Raw genomic sequence first — 14,304 nt, 5'->3', positions numbered from 1 at the left:
GGCCCAGCCTTGTCCGGCCCCTCCCGATGGGCAGTGGGTGGCACGGCCAGCCCCAGGTGTGGCCTGCGGTGAATACCTTTGTGCTGCTCTGCCCCCCTCCCAGCCACCCTACCCTTTCCCTGCAGAATTCCACGTGGGTCGTTTTCAAAATTCAGTTCGGACCGCCTGCTCCAGGTGTTCCCCGCCCACCCACCCCCACCCCGCTCTGGCAGATGAGGAACGACAGGGTTCCCCTAGGGGCAGGGGTCGGGCAGCTCCCAACCCCGCTGTTGCCCTGCGGAGGGGGCACCCTGAGCTGGGGGCCTGGACTCAAGCCACAAACTGCTTCCTCTTCTAAGCTGCAGTGCGTGCGGGTGCACCCAAAATGCCACAGTCCGGGCTTCTGCAGCACAGGCTCTGGGCAGAGGCGCCCACTGGCCCCCCACCTGGCCCGAGGCCCAGAAGCCCTGCGTCCCTGTCCTGGGCTCTGGCCATTGGGCTTTCCTGCAGGAGACACCTCCGGGTTGCAGGCGTTGACAGCGGGAGGGGAGCGCCCTGTGGGCTTGGGGAGGGGTTCTCTGGGGTAGGGGGCTCTGCGGGCCCACGTTGGTCCTGTAGGTGGGGTGGGGGAGGGGTTCTCTGTGGCGGGGGCTCTGCGGGCCCACGTTGGTCCTGTAGGTGGGGTGGGGGTGCCGGTGCTGAGCCCCTGCTGCCGAGTTCCCTGTTGAGGTCTGGGCAGCAGAGCGTGTAGTCCCAGCAGCTGGGGTTTTTGCCCAAATAGGGACATGTAGCCTTTGAACTTCTGCTATCAGATAACACGCAATATCAAAAAAGGGAAGTAAAATGGCCAGGAGGATTTGGGGTGGTTCACACGCATCGTTGTGTGAAACACGGTCACGTATGGGCTCAGGGACACAAGCTGCCTGTGCCCCTTGCTCACTGTGGCCCTGGGGGCTTCTGTCACCCACGCCTGAGATACCCCAAAGTGTGTGCAAAGCCCTCCTGCCTTGTTTTCCTTTTTCTGCTGTTCACTTTGGGGGAAATCATGGTCCTTTGAACTTTGACCTCTGGTCTGGACCCACTGAGGGCACCACACCCTTTCACCTGAGGCCTTGACACGCTCTGATGTCCTGCCTTCCCAGGGGCACGTTCAGAGTGAGGCTGGGGTGCCACCGGCCAGCTCAGCTGCAAGAAGCCTGGATCCCCAGGTACCAGGCCAGAGTGGAGTGGTCCCAGCCTGCAGGGCAGGGCAGGGCGGGCAGAAACTGGGGGCTGGGGGCAGCAGCGGGCAGGCAGCTGCAGACTTTGGCCCATAGCGACCGCATCCCAGGGCTGTCCACTGGGCCTCCACATCCGCCCTCTCCACAGAGCAGGGTCTGCTCCCTGAGCCAGGTGGCTGCCCGGCACCTGGCCAGCGGCCCCACCTGTGTGCTCCCCTTGCCCAGTCTCCCCAGTGAGGCCTCAGGAGCCTGGGAGCAGGGCTGCTGGAGCTTGCGCACGCCTCACACGCAGCAGGGCCTCCACTCCCACCCCCACCCCCGGCGGGGCCCCCCCGGGCAGCCCCAGCCTGTTTCCTCACCTGCATGGGGGATGCAATTGCAGGAGTGGCCCAGGTTAGTCTGTCCACCTGCCCTGCTTAATTCAGTCCACGTTGACAAAACTGTGTGCTGAACACTGGATACGGGACACTGTCCAGGAGCCCCAGGGGACCAGAAGGAGACCGGGGAGGCGGGGTGGGGGCGGGACCGCGCCCTCAGGTGCCCAGGCCCGGCCCTTCCCGGCCCCGAGGGGCTGATTGGCCGCGCGCAGGGGGCTGGTCGCTGGGGCAGGGCGGGGCGCAAGGGCAAGAGCCTCAGAGGCGAGGGCAGGACCAGAGCCAGCCTGAGCACGGAGCACCTTCTCCCCAGCCCCCCGGAACCGTGGGTTCGGATCCGGACCCCGCCCGCACCGCCCGCCATGCACGGCCTCGGGCTCCTGCTGCTTGCTGCGCTGTGGCTACAGGGTGAGTGCTGGGCGTCTGGCTCTAGCTGGTCCGGTCGCCTGGCCCCCTGCTCCCTGCGCGGGGCTCTGGGCTGGTCTCTGGGATTCGGCGGCGCACAGGTGGCCCGTCGGTGGGGAGGCCCTGGGCGGTGCACACACGGAAACTTCAGAAGGGAAGTGCGTGGGGAAACGGCCACCTGGGCGTTTTCTGCGTTGGAGGTGGGGACCGGCTGGGACAGAACAGGGTGGAGGACCTGGCTGCTTCGGCCCCATTCCGGGGCTTCGGGAGGATTGCCCACCTCCACGGGGAGCCCCCAGCTTGGCAGGGAGGGGAGGACCGAGGAGCAGTGGCCTGGAGCCGAGGGGTTGGGGGCACCCCAGGGGGTTGTTTTGCCACATGGGGACCTGCCTCTCCTCTGGGGGAACTGACTGTGCTGCTGGCCTTGGCCCCCACCCTAGCTCCTGAGAGCCTCCTGGGGTTCGGGGGGGAGGGCACTTACGGGGCAGGCCCTCTGCACGTCACTCCGGGAGGTTTGCCAGATAGCCGTTACGGAGACACAACCATTAACACCTTGAAAGAAGGAGAAAAGAATCACCTGGGGAGTAGGTCTCCATCTCTGGGCCTGGGCTGGGTCCCTGCTGTCTGTTGCTGGATACGGGGCAGCTTCTAGATCTGGGCTGGGTGAACCCTGCGGAACAGGGCTGCCAGTTCCCTGTTAGATGCGGTCACGTGATTAGTTGGGATGAAAAATAGCTCTAAGCGCTGGACGGGCAGACTGGCCCCCCCCCCGCACCCTCCACCCCTCCCCCCGCGTCCCCCACCCCTCCCCCCGCCCAGGGCCTGTGTGTGTCCTCGTTCTGAGGGGGAGGGGCATCCGGGTCACCCCAGGGTCTGGGAGGCAGCCTGGTGGGCTCCTGGAAGGGCAGGCGCTGGGTGGGGTCTCCGTGCACTGCCAGGCGCAAGTCTGCCCGACCCCACCCAGGGCAGGGGTCCTGCGGCCTCTTTCACGCAGAACCCCACTTGGGCTGGGCAGCCAGGGCTCAGAGTCTGCGGTCCCCACGCTGTCGGGCGATTCCCCAAGAGGAGGTGCCGGCGCACAGCAGGCTGGGAAGGGACCCCCAGGGCGGGAGGGTGCCCTGTGCGCCTGCTGACCCCCCTCTCCTGCAGAGGTTGCCCCCAGGGCCACCCTGCCCCACGTGGAGCAGTACGAGGTGGTGAGGCCCCAGCGCCTGCCAGCACCCCGCACCCGCCGAGCCCTGCCCTTCCACTTGGTAAGCCTGGGCGGGAGGCTGGCCTGGGGGTCCCTCCCTGGCCCCTCAGAGCCCGTTTCTGTCTGTGAGCAGGGTGATAGCTCCCCGTGTGCCCAGCGAGCTGTGAGGGGCCGCCTTCCTCCCTCCCCGCCCCCCCCCCCCCCCGGGCCTCACCTTCTTCTTCCATCCTGCCCACCCTTGGGCAGGGCCACAGCCGCCCCGCCTCGGGGTGGGGGGTGCCGGCCGGGCCGCCCTGTCTTCCTTTCAGGAGCTCCGCCGGCCGTGGCCACTCCCCAGTTTCACTCCAGCGATTAGTCAGACTCCTCCAAGACTGGAGGGGATGGCTCAGCAGGGCGCTAGCTTACGCCTCTCGGGCATTTGGGGCTGGGCTGGGAGACTCCCCGGGGCGCCTGGGGGCACTCCTGAGACCTGAAGCGTGTGCGCCTGCACGTGCCCAAGTGTGTGTTGAGGACAGCCCCGTCCTGACCTCAGGGTGCGGGCACAGCGCACGGTGTCCTAGGGGTCAGCTGCGGCTGGGGGCGCCCAGCCAGTCGGGCCCTGGGCTGGAAGGGGCGGGGCCTCGCAGGGGCGGGTCACCTCTGCCGCCTGGGTTCTAAGGCTGCCTGTCAGGGGCTGTGTCCCCCCTCCCCTTGCTTCCCGGTAAGGGGCATTCTTCTTCTCCCCGTGTGGACTTGTGAGGAAACCACCGAGGCCTGAGGCACCCGAGGCGGTTCTGGGTGGAGCTCCCCACCTGCCCACTGCCTCCGGTTCGACCCGAGGCCCCACCTCCCCCTACTGGCCCTGTGCTACCCACCCCCAGGTTTGAGGTGGGCGTGGCTGGGGCAGGGCCCCTCTCTCTGGACCCCTCCCTTTTCTCCCGGCTCAGGGCCTGTACCCGGAGAGTGTGAGCTACGTCCTGGGGGCCCGAGGGCACACCTTCACCCTGCACCTTCGGAAGAACAGGTGAGCAGGGGCCTAAGCCTGCAGCCTGCTCCCATCCCTGCCCCTGACACACCTGTGTCCTGGGCATACAGCTCCCTGGCCCAGCCTCTCCTCCACACCAAAGGTGGCTTCTGGGGCAGGCAGGCGGGGCCCAGAGCATCACGGGGGCTCTTTTCCAGGGACCTGGTGGGCTCGGGCTACGTGGAGACCTACACGGCTGCCGATGGCTCCCAGGTGACAGAGCGGCTACTGAGGCAGGTGTGGCCCCCGAGTGACCCCCCCCCAAGGCTGGCCGTGGCGGTGTGGGGAGCGCGGGCACTGGCGGCGGAGCCCTCACACCCTCCTCCCACAGGACCACTGCTTCTACCAGGGCAACGTGGAGGGGCACCAGGGATCCGCTGCCAGCCTCAGCACCTGTGCCGGCCTCAGGTGGGTGCTGCCGACCAGGCGGGGTGCATCAGGACATCAGGGCCCAGCACTGTCTCACTCTCCAGCGAAGTGAACTGAGGCCAAGAACGGAGGGATGGGCCGGGGGCACCTGCTGCCCTGGGGTCCCTCGCTAACTCAGAGCCATGGGCTTCCCTCTGCCTCAGGGGCTTCTTCCAGGCCGGCTCCACCATCCACCTGATCGAGCCCCTGGATGGGGGCGGGGAAGAGGGGCAACACGCACTGTACCAGGCACAGCACCTGCAGCAGAAGGCCGGCACCTGCGGGGTCAACGACAGCAGCCTGGAGACCATCCTGGGGCCGCGGGTCTCGGCGGCCCTCAGGCCCCGGGTGAGGGGAGGCCCTGCCCGCTGCTTCCGCGTCCGCTTGGCCCCATGCATCCCCAGACTCCTGAATGCCCCGCGAAGCGGGGGTGCTGCCTGCCGCCCCCGTGGCTGGGGTGGGCCTGGGCCTGGCTGCGCGCTGGCCGCAGAGCCAGCTCTTTAGTCTGCGCCAGAGCCCCCCCCAGCTCCCACCAAGGCTCCCCCAGCGCTGTGGGGCCAGCTCCGGGGCCTGGAGATGCTCCGTGTGCGCAGGCGGGCTGTGGCTGGGTGGTTGACCGGCTTCTTGTCCCTACTCCTCAGAACTGGCCAGTGCCCCGAGAGACCCGCTACGTGGAGCTGTTCGTGGTCACGGACAGCACAGAGGTACCGGGGGCGGGGGCGGGGGGTGGGGTGGGTGCAGGTGGGCCGAAAGGCTGCAGCTGAGGGTCTACTGTCCTCCAGTTCCAGCGGTTGGGGAGCAGAGAGGCTGTGCGCCAGCGGATGCTGGAGGTGGTCAACCACGTGGACAAGGTGGGGGCCGCTTCGCTCTGGGGGCTTCCTCTCAGCAGGGGCTGCTGGGACCCCGCGGCAGCACACACCCAGCCCAACAGAAACCCTGGTTGTAGAGGCCTGTTGGGGCACCTGGAGAGGAGGAGAGTGCTGGCCATGGGGGGCGCCCGGCTGCCAGTAGAACCATCTGCCAGGTGATGGGGGGGGCTAGGACTCTGCCCTCGTGACCTGTCCCATCGCAGCGGACGCTGGGGGGACCTCTGGCCGTTGACTGGCCTCACCGTTGGAACCTGACCCTCGGGGCTCCCTGCCCTCTGGCAGCTTTATCAGGAGCTCAATTTCCGCGTGGTGCTCGTGGGCCTGGAGATGTGGAACGGTGGGGACAAGATTCACGTCAGCACCGAGGCCGACACCACACTGAACAACTTCCTGTCCTGGCGGGTGCGAGACCTGGCGGGGCGGCACCTGCACGACAACGCGCAGCTCATCACGTGAGTGGGCGGAGGGCCACGCTGTCGCCAGGACGAGGGAGCCCCCAGGGGAGGCGGGTTCTGAGTGTCCACGTGCAGACACTGCTCTCTTTCCCAGCGGGGTCGACTTCGCAGGGACCACCGTGGGACTGGCCAGGGTGTCCACCATGTGCTCCCAGGGCTCGGGGGCTGTGAACCAGGTGCGGGGGATCCAGCTGGGTTTGCTGGACAGAGGCTGGAGCTGGCCACTGGGGGTGGGGGGGAAGGGAGTGGGGATCAGAGCTTGAGCTGGGGCCTGCGAGGGGGGGCCTCAGGACTCAGGTCCACCTGCTGGTCCCTACGCTGCCCCGGACACCTGAGCAGCTGCCTCTTCCGAAGGATGCACTGACGCTTTAGGTTTGAAGAAGTGATGCTGGCAGGAGGCACCGCCGAGCCCCTCAGCCTGCTGGGGGCGGGCGGGGGACTGGCCACCAGAGTGACCCCAGCCAGCATGGCCCCTCCTGTAGGACCACAGCCCGAACCCTGTCGGCGTGGCGAGCACCATGGCCCACGAGATGGGCCACAACCTGGGCATGGACCACGACGAGAACATCCAGGACTGCTACTGCGCAGTGCCACGGAGCGGCGGCGGCTGCGTGATGGCGGCCAGCATCGGGTGAGGCTTGGCCCCAGCCAGCCCACCCGAGGGCCTCCCGCCCAGCAGGGGTGTCCCAGGGCACGGGCGGCTGCCCCCCCCTTCTGATGACAGGGACTCCCCTCCCCGCAGCTCCAGCTTCCCCAGAAAGTTCAGCCACTGCAGCCGGGCTGACCTGGAGACGTTCGTGGAGAAGCCCCAGACGGCCTGCCTGGTAGACGCCCCGGACCCCGACCGGCTGGTGGGCGGCCCCGTGTGTGGGAACCGGTTCCTGGAGCGTGGGGAGCAGTGCGACTGCGGCGCCCCCCAGGTACAGGGCCGGGCCCCGCCACCACCCTCTGCTTTCTGCCCGCTGCCCACATGGGGGGCTGGTCCCCATCCACAGGCTGGGGCGACCGTTCCTGACCCCCTGGCGCCCTGCGCACGCACAGCGACACCTCCTGTCCTCTGGTACCAAAACGACTGGCAGGGCTCGTGGCGGGGAGTGACCAGACCACCCGAGGGAAGGGCCTGGGGCCAGCCCAGCGTGCAGCCCGCTCAGACCTTCGCTGTTGCCCCCGCCCCCAGGACTGTCAGAACCGCTGCTGCAATGCCAGCACCTGCCTGCTGGCCAAGGGGGCTGAGTGTGCCCACGGCAGCTGCTGCCACGAGTGCAGGGTGAGCCTGGGGTTCTGGGGCACAGCAGCAGGCGTGGGTGTTCGGGCGCCTCCTGTTCCCTGGGTGAGCTCGGCTCTGCTGAACCAGGTGAAGCCGGCCGGAGAGCCGTGCCGCCCTGCAAAGGACCAGTGTGACCTCGGGGAGTACTGCGACGGCCGGCAGCCCATGTGTCCCGAGGACGCCTTCTGGGAGAACGGCACGCCCTGCCCGGGGGGCTACTGCTACAACGGGGCCTGCCCCACGGTGGCCCAGAGGTGCCGGGACTTGTGGGGGCCAGGTGAGGCAGGCATGGGCCCTGGTCATGGGCCCCTCAGGACTGCCAGGGTGGCTGCTGGTCCTGAGTCGGAGCGCTGACCTGCTCCTGCCCCGCAGGCGCTCGGGTTGCCACGGAGACGTGCTACAGCTACAGCATCTCCACAGGCTGCAAGGGCAGTATCCCCCTGGACTTTGGCAGGTGAGCGTCCTCCCGTGGCCCGACTTCCCTGGGTCCAGGGCACGGAATGTTTCCACCAAGAGAGTCCTCTGCACAAAGGAGTCCGGGAGCTGAGTCAGGAGCCTCTCCGGGGGCCTACCTGGCCCTGCAGGACCCCCAGGCCAGAGCATGCTGCCCTTTGGGAGAGTGGGTCACTGTGGCTGGGCCGTGGACCCCTGCGGGTGGACCCAGGGCCTCACCCACAGCTCCTGGTGCGCTGAGCACGGTTGTGAGCACCGCGCAGGGGTCCCCGCGGAGCTGGCTCCACGCACGTCCCTCTGTCCTCAGGGTCAACAGGTGTGGCACTCTGTTCTGTGAGGGGGGGCAGAAGCCCCCGGAGCGGAGTTCCTGCACCCTCACCTCCTCCTCGGGTGCTTGCCAGGCTCTCGTCCAGGACAGCAGCAGCGCGTACGAGCCAGTGCCGGAAGGCACCAAGTGTGGCGAGGAGCAGGTGGGCCGGACGCGCCTCGGTTGGGCTGCTGGACCCCAGGGCGAGCTGCTGGGGCCCAGAGCAGGGCAGTGGCGGCTGGAGGAGGGCTCTGTTCTGGGGAGAAACTCGGAAGGCGCATGGTGGGTGCGGGAGAAGACCCTTCTCAGTTAATGGGTTTGAAGACTATTTGTCCTGCAAGCCCTCTGGGGATGGGCGGGGCCAGTCCTCTGTGGCCCTGGTGGCAGCAGAAGGCTGGCCGGGCAGTGCCTCTCCCCGTGGCCAAGGCCGGCCAGTAGATGGGCTGCGCGCGAGGCCACCGGGGGTGTGAAGGCTGTGGCCTGCCCCTCCGAAGCCCAGACGCAGGTTTTGGGTCCGCTCTGGTTGATGGCGGAGAGCTGGGGTGCTTCAAGCAGGAGTCTAGACTGGCTGCCTGCGGGGACCCCCACTGCCCTCCAGGTTTGCTGGAAAGGCTTCTGCCAGGACCTCCGTGTCTACAGATCCAGAAACTGCTCTGCCCGGTGCAGCAACCGTGGGGTACGTGGGTCCAGGGGGTGGCCTGCCACCAGCCCTTTGGGCTTGAAAGACGCTCAGGCTGTGCTGAGGATAGCCCAGACAAGCAGAGGGCAGAGGCTGGTGCCCTGGGGCTGTGCCAGGAGCCTGCTGAGGCCTCCTGAGGCTGGGACTGACAGGGATCTGGGCGTCCCGTGTAGACACGGAAGCCCAGGTTAGTCACAGTGCTGGTGGACACGTGGGCCAGGCCGGTCTGATGTGAAGTGTCCTACTCTGAGCTCTTAGTAACCTGTGCTGTGACGCTGGGGAGGTCAGAGCTCTGAGGGCTTGAAACCGGGGGGCCTGGGGCAGTGCCCTCCCGTGTCCCCGTCTCAGGAGGACAGCCTACCCCAAAGTTGTCCTGCCCGTCCTGCGGCGATGCCTGCTTTGCTCAGAAAGTCCGCAGCGTCCCGTCAGAGCCATCCTCCCTCACCCGGGGAGGGGCTGCTGCCGTCAGCACATCTGACGAAACCTGGGTGGTGGCAGTCCTGGACCCCTAGCTTGTCCTCTGTCAGTAGGGGCCCCAGCAGAGCAGACGGCGCCTCAGTGGGCACTGGGCGGTGCGGCAGGTGGGGGTCTGGAGACTCTGATGCCTTGGTCGTCCCCCAGGTGTGCAACCACAAGGACCAGTGCCACTGCCACCCGGGCTGGGCCCCGCCCTACTGCGCAGAGCTGCTGTCCACCGTGCGCACAGGTAGGCAGGGCCCGCCCCGCCCTGCGCCTTCACACACCTTCGCAAGCCCAGGGGATCTGGCTGCGGTCCTGCCTTTTCTCAGGCCACCTGGGGGGGGCCGAGAAGGAGGCCGTGTGCCCCTAACCCGTGAGGGGCATGTTGAAGATGTGGCCTTGCAGCCCCCGCATCTGGACCCCAGGATCCCGAGTCCCCACCTCGGCCCTACAGGAGAAGGGGGGCCCGTCCCAGAGGGAGGGCTGCAGGGGCAACGAGGGACAGCACCAGCTCCTTGCTGGGTGCTCAGCCCCGTCCTGGGCCCGGGAACCTCGGGGCCTCCCACCCCCACAAGTGTCTTCCTCCCCAGCGGTCAGGCCTACAGGGCCTGGCCTGGCCGCACCCACATCACTGAGGGCCTGGGGCTGCCCACCACCAAGCCCTCCAGCTGGTCCCCTGAGAGCCCAGAGTGCTGGCGTCATGTACCGGTTCTCAGGGCCAAGGATCCTCAGGTGGCCCTGGCCTTCGCAGGGGGCCCAGGGCTCAGGGCTGTTGGCGTGGCCAAGGAGGGGGCGCCTTCCTCAGGCCCCTCCTTGGCCCCAGGCTGGCCTGGACATGCGCTAAGCTGCCCACGGGCCCTCCCAGCCCCTGCTGCCTCGAGGCACATCTGGCCCTGGTGGCACCTGGCCTCCTGTGTCCCCACAGCGTCCCGGAGACGCCTGGTGGGCGTGCTGGTGCCTGTGGCGCTCCTGGTGCCTGTGGCGCTGACCCTGGCAGGCGTGGTCATCTACCGCAAAGCCCGGCGCCCCGTCCGAAGGAGGTGAGCAAGCTCTGGGCTTGCAGGGCATCAGCGTGTGTGCACAGAGCGAGTCGCCTGCTCGCACTGCTGGAGGGGGAGAACGCGCTCTGGGCCCCCTGCCTTCGCTGACACGGGAGCAGGTGTGGGTCATGGTGACAGGTTAGTGATATGGAAACTCAGAGAGGACCCCGTCTCCCCCTTGCACCCCACCGCCCTCGGTGGACAGCGCGCTCTGAGTCTGCCCTGGGCTCTGGGTGTCCTCGGTGCCCACTCTGGGGGGACCTCGACCCCCACGCTGGCCGCAGCAGGACACACTTGCCCAGTGGCCTCCAAGTACCTCCTGCGGGCCCACCTGGACCCCAGAGTCAATGGGGCCAGGACACGTGAGGCTGCCTCTCCCTCTGCGCACAGCTGTCACTGGTGCACCCCAACGGGCAGCTGTAGCTGAGTGGGCCTCTGGCCAGGCCAGGGTTCCCACACCCAGGAGCCCCAAGTCCCTGGGCTGAATCCTGAGGCCAGGAAGCACTGACCCATCTTATTTCTCCCCAGGAATGTGGCGCCCAAGACGGCCATGGGGCTCTCCAACCCCCTGTTCCACGAGGGGCACAGGACACCGGTGAAGGGCAGGGCCCCGGCTCCCACCAGGGGGCCCCCAGAGCCGGGCCTTTCCTCCCACCCCAGCCAGCCACCCAAACCCACGGCTTCCGCGGTGACCCCTAAGTGGCCACCTCCTGCTGTAAGCACTAGGCATCCCCAACGGGTTCCCCAGGCCACCCCCAAAGCTCAGGCCAGGATGCAGTACCCAGTGGCTTAGAGTGGCCACCACACCCGCCATTTAGAGGCAGAACGAGGCTTTAGGACGAGTGGTCTGAGGACCCGCAGGAGCTGGTGACAGAATTGAATCTGAGGCTCGAGGCCTCTGCAAAGTCCACCTCGGGGCGATTTTGAGGCCCAGACGCCCTTGCTGCCATGCAGCACCTCTGTGCGTCCCCAGGGCTGTGGGAAGGGAGCATAACTCAGGGCCCGGCCCAGTGGTGGGGCAGGATGGCGCCCCCTGTGCACACACGGGCCTGTGTTCTTCCCACTCTGGGAGGGGCCGGAACCTTGGGTCCTCATCTGGGTGGGGGCAGCTCCGAAGCCAGGGCTCCCTGGAGGTGGCTGCCCTGAGACCCAGGCTCACGGCCGGCTTCCTGCAGCCTCCAGCCGCTATGTCCAGCCCACCGTCCCCAGTTCCTGTGTATACCCAGCAGGTCCCAGGCCAGGTGAGTGGGGGGCTGGCAGAGGGGCCGTCGAGGTGGCATAGAGCAGATCCTGGGAGGCGGAGGGTCTGGGGCTGGCTTTGGTGGGCCAGGGACCCTCGGGTGGTGGCCACTGCACCCTCAGGGGCCGACATGAACTGAACCCAGGGGAACTGGGGTCCTGACCTCTCCTCCCCTCCCAGCAGCTCAGACCTGCTCCCCCCACCAAGCCCCTCCCGGGGCTGAAGGCCAAGCAGGTGAGAGGACCCCCGGGGGAGGGGCACAGGGGTGTGTGGGGCTGTGGGCTCCATCGTTGTGCTCCCTTTGGTTTGAGGCTTCAGGGGTTTGGGAAGGGTCTCTCCCAAATGTGAGTCACTGCCGCCCCAGCAAGCCCCCTGCCTTTGGGCTCACTCGGGAGGCCCTCCCGCCTGTCCTGAGGTCTGGCCCTGGCGGGTCCCGTTCTTTGCTGGGAGCCCCGTGGGTACTGCCGAGGGTCCTGCGCACCTCTGGACAGGCACACGCACCGCCCGGCAGGCGGGGAGGTCACCTGCTCTGGCGAATTGTGAGGCAGGGAGACCCAGGCTCCTCTCTCCGCCCACCAGGAGCCTGGGGGGCCCGAGGCAGCCTGTCCGCCGCCAGTGTGGAGTCATCACTGGGTTGCATGGTGTCCGCAGGGCTCTAAATCTCAGTAGGGCCCGTCTTCCCTTAGCGGTTAATGTCGTGGGGGTGCTTGGAGCAACGCCCGGCTGGTTACTTCCTAAACTGACCCGCGGTGCCTCTGTGGGTGGATCTCACCTACCACAGCCATTACTGTGGCGTTTGCTTAACGGAGATTCTCTCCTTTTTGCTTTTTATTTTGAATTAATTTTAGAGTTACAACGAAGTTACAAAAATAGTCCGTAAAAAAGTCTTAGGAGGGGTTTTGACAGGCCAGACAGGGAAGGGGGTGGGCAGAGAGATTTCTGGTCACGGAACTGGTGGCAGCCAGGGAATTGTGCTGGGGGAGAAAAGTGCAGGTGACTCCTGCCCCTCTGCTCAGCAGGGACCTTCTCGGTGTGCTGGGCCCACCCTGTCCCTCTGGCGCTGGAATGAGCTGCCTGGGCTGAGCAGGGCCTCTGCTGGAGGCCTTCCGTCTCCACTCGAGCCCTGGCCCGGGAAAGCTGAGATGCAAACAAATGCAAATTCTAGTAGTGGATCCTTGGCTTTAGAGTTTCTGAAGACCCCCACTCTGGCAATTTAAGAGCTTTTCCTGGGTCGTGTTGGGGGAGGGGGGAGGGGGGAGTTGAGGGAAGAGGGCAGGGCAGTGAGATAAGCCGATGGGCCCAGGAATGGGGGCCTGCCACATCTGGGTTTCATTCGGGGCAATGGCAGCTGTGGGTGGGGAGGGGGTTGGGGGCACTTTTCTGTAGAGAGCTCAGCGAAGAGAAACATGCAGGCCGGTCTGGAGCAGAGCAGAGCACCCAGGGAACTTTCTAGAAGGAGCTGGGAAGCTGGCGCCCTGGCCCAGCTGGCTATCAGCTGTGTCTGCCTCCTTCCAGGTCGTCAAGCCAACCTGCACTCCACCGATGCCACCCATCAAGCCCAGGGCCGGAGGGGCCCAGCCTGGACCCACTCAGGTGAGGCCCTCACACACAGGGCAGTGCCCAGCTGGCTGCCTGGGGCACGGCCCTGAGAGGGTGTAACATCCGCCCTCTACTCTGCCAGAGGACTTTTCAGTGCTTGCCGCTTCTTCCAGCTGTTGCTGTGTCTTTTTCTCCACTAGTGTTAAGTACAGAAGTCTATTCTTGATAAAGCATCAGCTGTTAATACCCGGGCTGTCTCCACTCGGCTCTGAGTTCTGAGCACAGTCATATCGTTGGATGAACTGAGGATCCAAATTTTAAGAAAAGCAAATGGAAATTAGATTCAATTGTGCTCTTTGTAGCAGATGGTTTTTAATGTCAGTTCTTTCTTCCTTTTCCAAGGGAGTTGTTGCCCCAAAGGTTGCTCTGAAACCCCCCGCCCAGAGGAGGTGATGGGGCCCGAGCTCAAAGCACCCTGGGGGGCATCTGTGCACCTGTCTGGACGTTACCTGTGATCATGTGACCTCGCCACCAGCACCGACAGACCAGCTGCCTGGCCCCAGGCCCTCCGTCCCCCTCCCTGAGGGCTGGGTCCACTGTGAAAAGTTCTAGTGGAAGAGCCAACTCCTCATGGCTAAGGTCACTCTTCAGCACCCCACGGTCACAGCCCAGGCCCTCTCCGCCCAGGACTCCGTGGTCGGGCCCTCGGCTGCTGTCCTGACCTCAGGAACGGGGGCCAGGCCAGTGCCTCCTCACCCACGTGTGTCTCCCTACTGCCCCTGGTGTCTTGTCTGGGTCTCTGGAAACCTCAGATGCACATTCAGTAGGGCTGAAAACTTTAATGAAGTTTTTGTGTTCTACGATTAAATTATTGATCAAATTCTAAATGACGGGAGATGGGTGGAAAATGTTGCATGCGAAACAATGTGGAATTTATAAGATTTAAGAGTCCAATGCTTGTTAAAATAAAACTTTCCCCTTCTTTTCTTCTGAGACTTTATCGTAAGCCCTCCTCTGCTTAAACTAAGCAGCTCGGTCCGCCCGCGCGGAGCGGGCCGCCAGCACCCAAGGTGGCCGGCGCCCCTCCCCTTCCGACCCCGCTCCGGTCTCCCGGCAACGGCCCCGCCCTTCCGCCGCCGTCTCCCGGCTCCACGGTGGGCGCCGGCACGCTGGGCGCCGCCAGGCCGAGCCACCCCGGCCGCCGCTGCTGCCCGGCGCCCTCCGTGGCCTCAGAGACGCCTGGCTGGACGCACTGCCGCTCAGCCGCCGCAAAGCGCCACGTGGCCCGGGACTTCAGCGACGGCGGTGAGGGCGGGGCGGCGGCCACGACGGGGCCGGGGGCCGGGGTGACCGCCGGTTGTCCAGGCCGCAGGGCCGCCGCCCGTCAGGCGGTTCCTGGCGCTCTCTGCTCAGGG

The 14,304-nt window shown here is 66.4% G+C and overlaps 1 protein-coding gene and 1 long non-coding RNA gene across 8 annotated transcripts; one reads left to right on the top strand and one right to left on the bottom strand.

Annotated features, from left to right (window-relative positions):
• Positions 1 to 197: 197 nt before the first annotated feature.
• ADAM8 (ADAM metallopeptidase domain 8) lies at positions 198 to 13,884 on the top strand. Of its 7 annotated transcripts, none has more exons than XM_027113035.1 (26): positions 198 to 502; positions 1,122 to 1,187; positions 1,887 to 1,981; positions 3,128 to 3,231; positions 4,097 to 4,173; positions 4,332 to 4,410; positions 4,505 to 4,581; positions 4,746 to 4,929; positions 5,223 to 5,285; positions 5,364 to 5,432; positions 5,733 to 5,902; positions 6,000 to 6,081; positions 6,388 to 6,536; positions 6,648 to 6,825; positions 7,083 to 7,172; positions 7,260 to 7,449; positions 7,545 to 7,626; positions 7,933 to 8,095; positions 8,531 to 8,608; positions 9,233 to 9,317; positions 9,996 to 10,110; positions 10,639 to 10,825; positions 11,286 to 11,351; positions 11,531 to 11,584; positions 12,866 to 12,943; positions 13,292 to 13,884. In XM_027113035.1, the coding sequence occupies exons 1-26, from the start codon at positions 213 to 215 to the stop codon at positions 13,340 to 13,342; spliced, it is 2,922 nt and encodes a 973-aa protein (XP_026968836.1). In that variant the 5' UTR covers positions 198 to 212; the 3' UTR covers positions 13,343 to 13,884. The 7 variants fall into 7 exon arrangements, 5 of the variants coding, with proteins under 5 accessions (XP_026968836.1, XP_026968835.1, XP_026968834.1 ...); XM_027113034.1 differs by having other exon boundaries at positions 9,936 to 10,110; XM_027113033.1 differs by having other exon boundaries at positions 9,894 to 10,110; positions 11,534 to 11,584.
• LOC113623567 (uncharacterized) lies at positions 1,933 to 3,472 on the bottom strand. The gene is made up of 3 exons (XR_003433993.1): positions 3,385 to 3,472; positions 2,460 to 2,530; positions 1,933 to 2,101 (listed from the first exon to the last, which is right to left on the bottom strand). It is a non-coding gene; the product is annotated as an uncharacterized LOC113623567 (long non-coding RNA).
• Positions 13,885 to 14,304: the final 420 nt, after the last annotated feature.

Source organism: Aethalodelphis obliquidens, unplaced genomic scaffold (assembly GCF_003676395.1).
Source record: "Aethalodelphis obliquidens isolate GAN/ISIS:26980383/991018 unplaced genomic scaffold, ASM367639v1 scaffold11, whole genome shotgun sequence".
Classification (NCBI taxonomy): Eukaryota; Metazoa; Chordata; class Mammalia; order Artiodactyla; family Delphinidae; genus Aethalodelphis; species Aethalodelphis obliquidens.
This window is presented reverse-complemented; position numbering and strand designations above follow the sequence as displayed.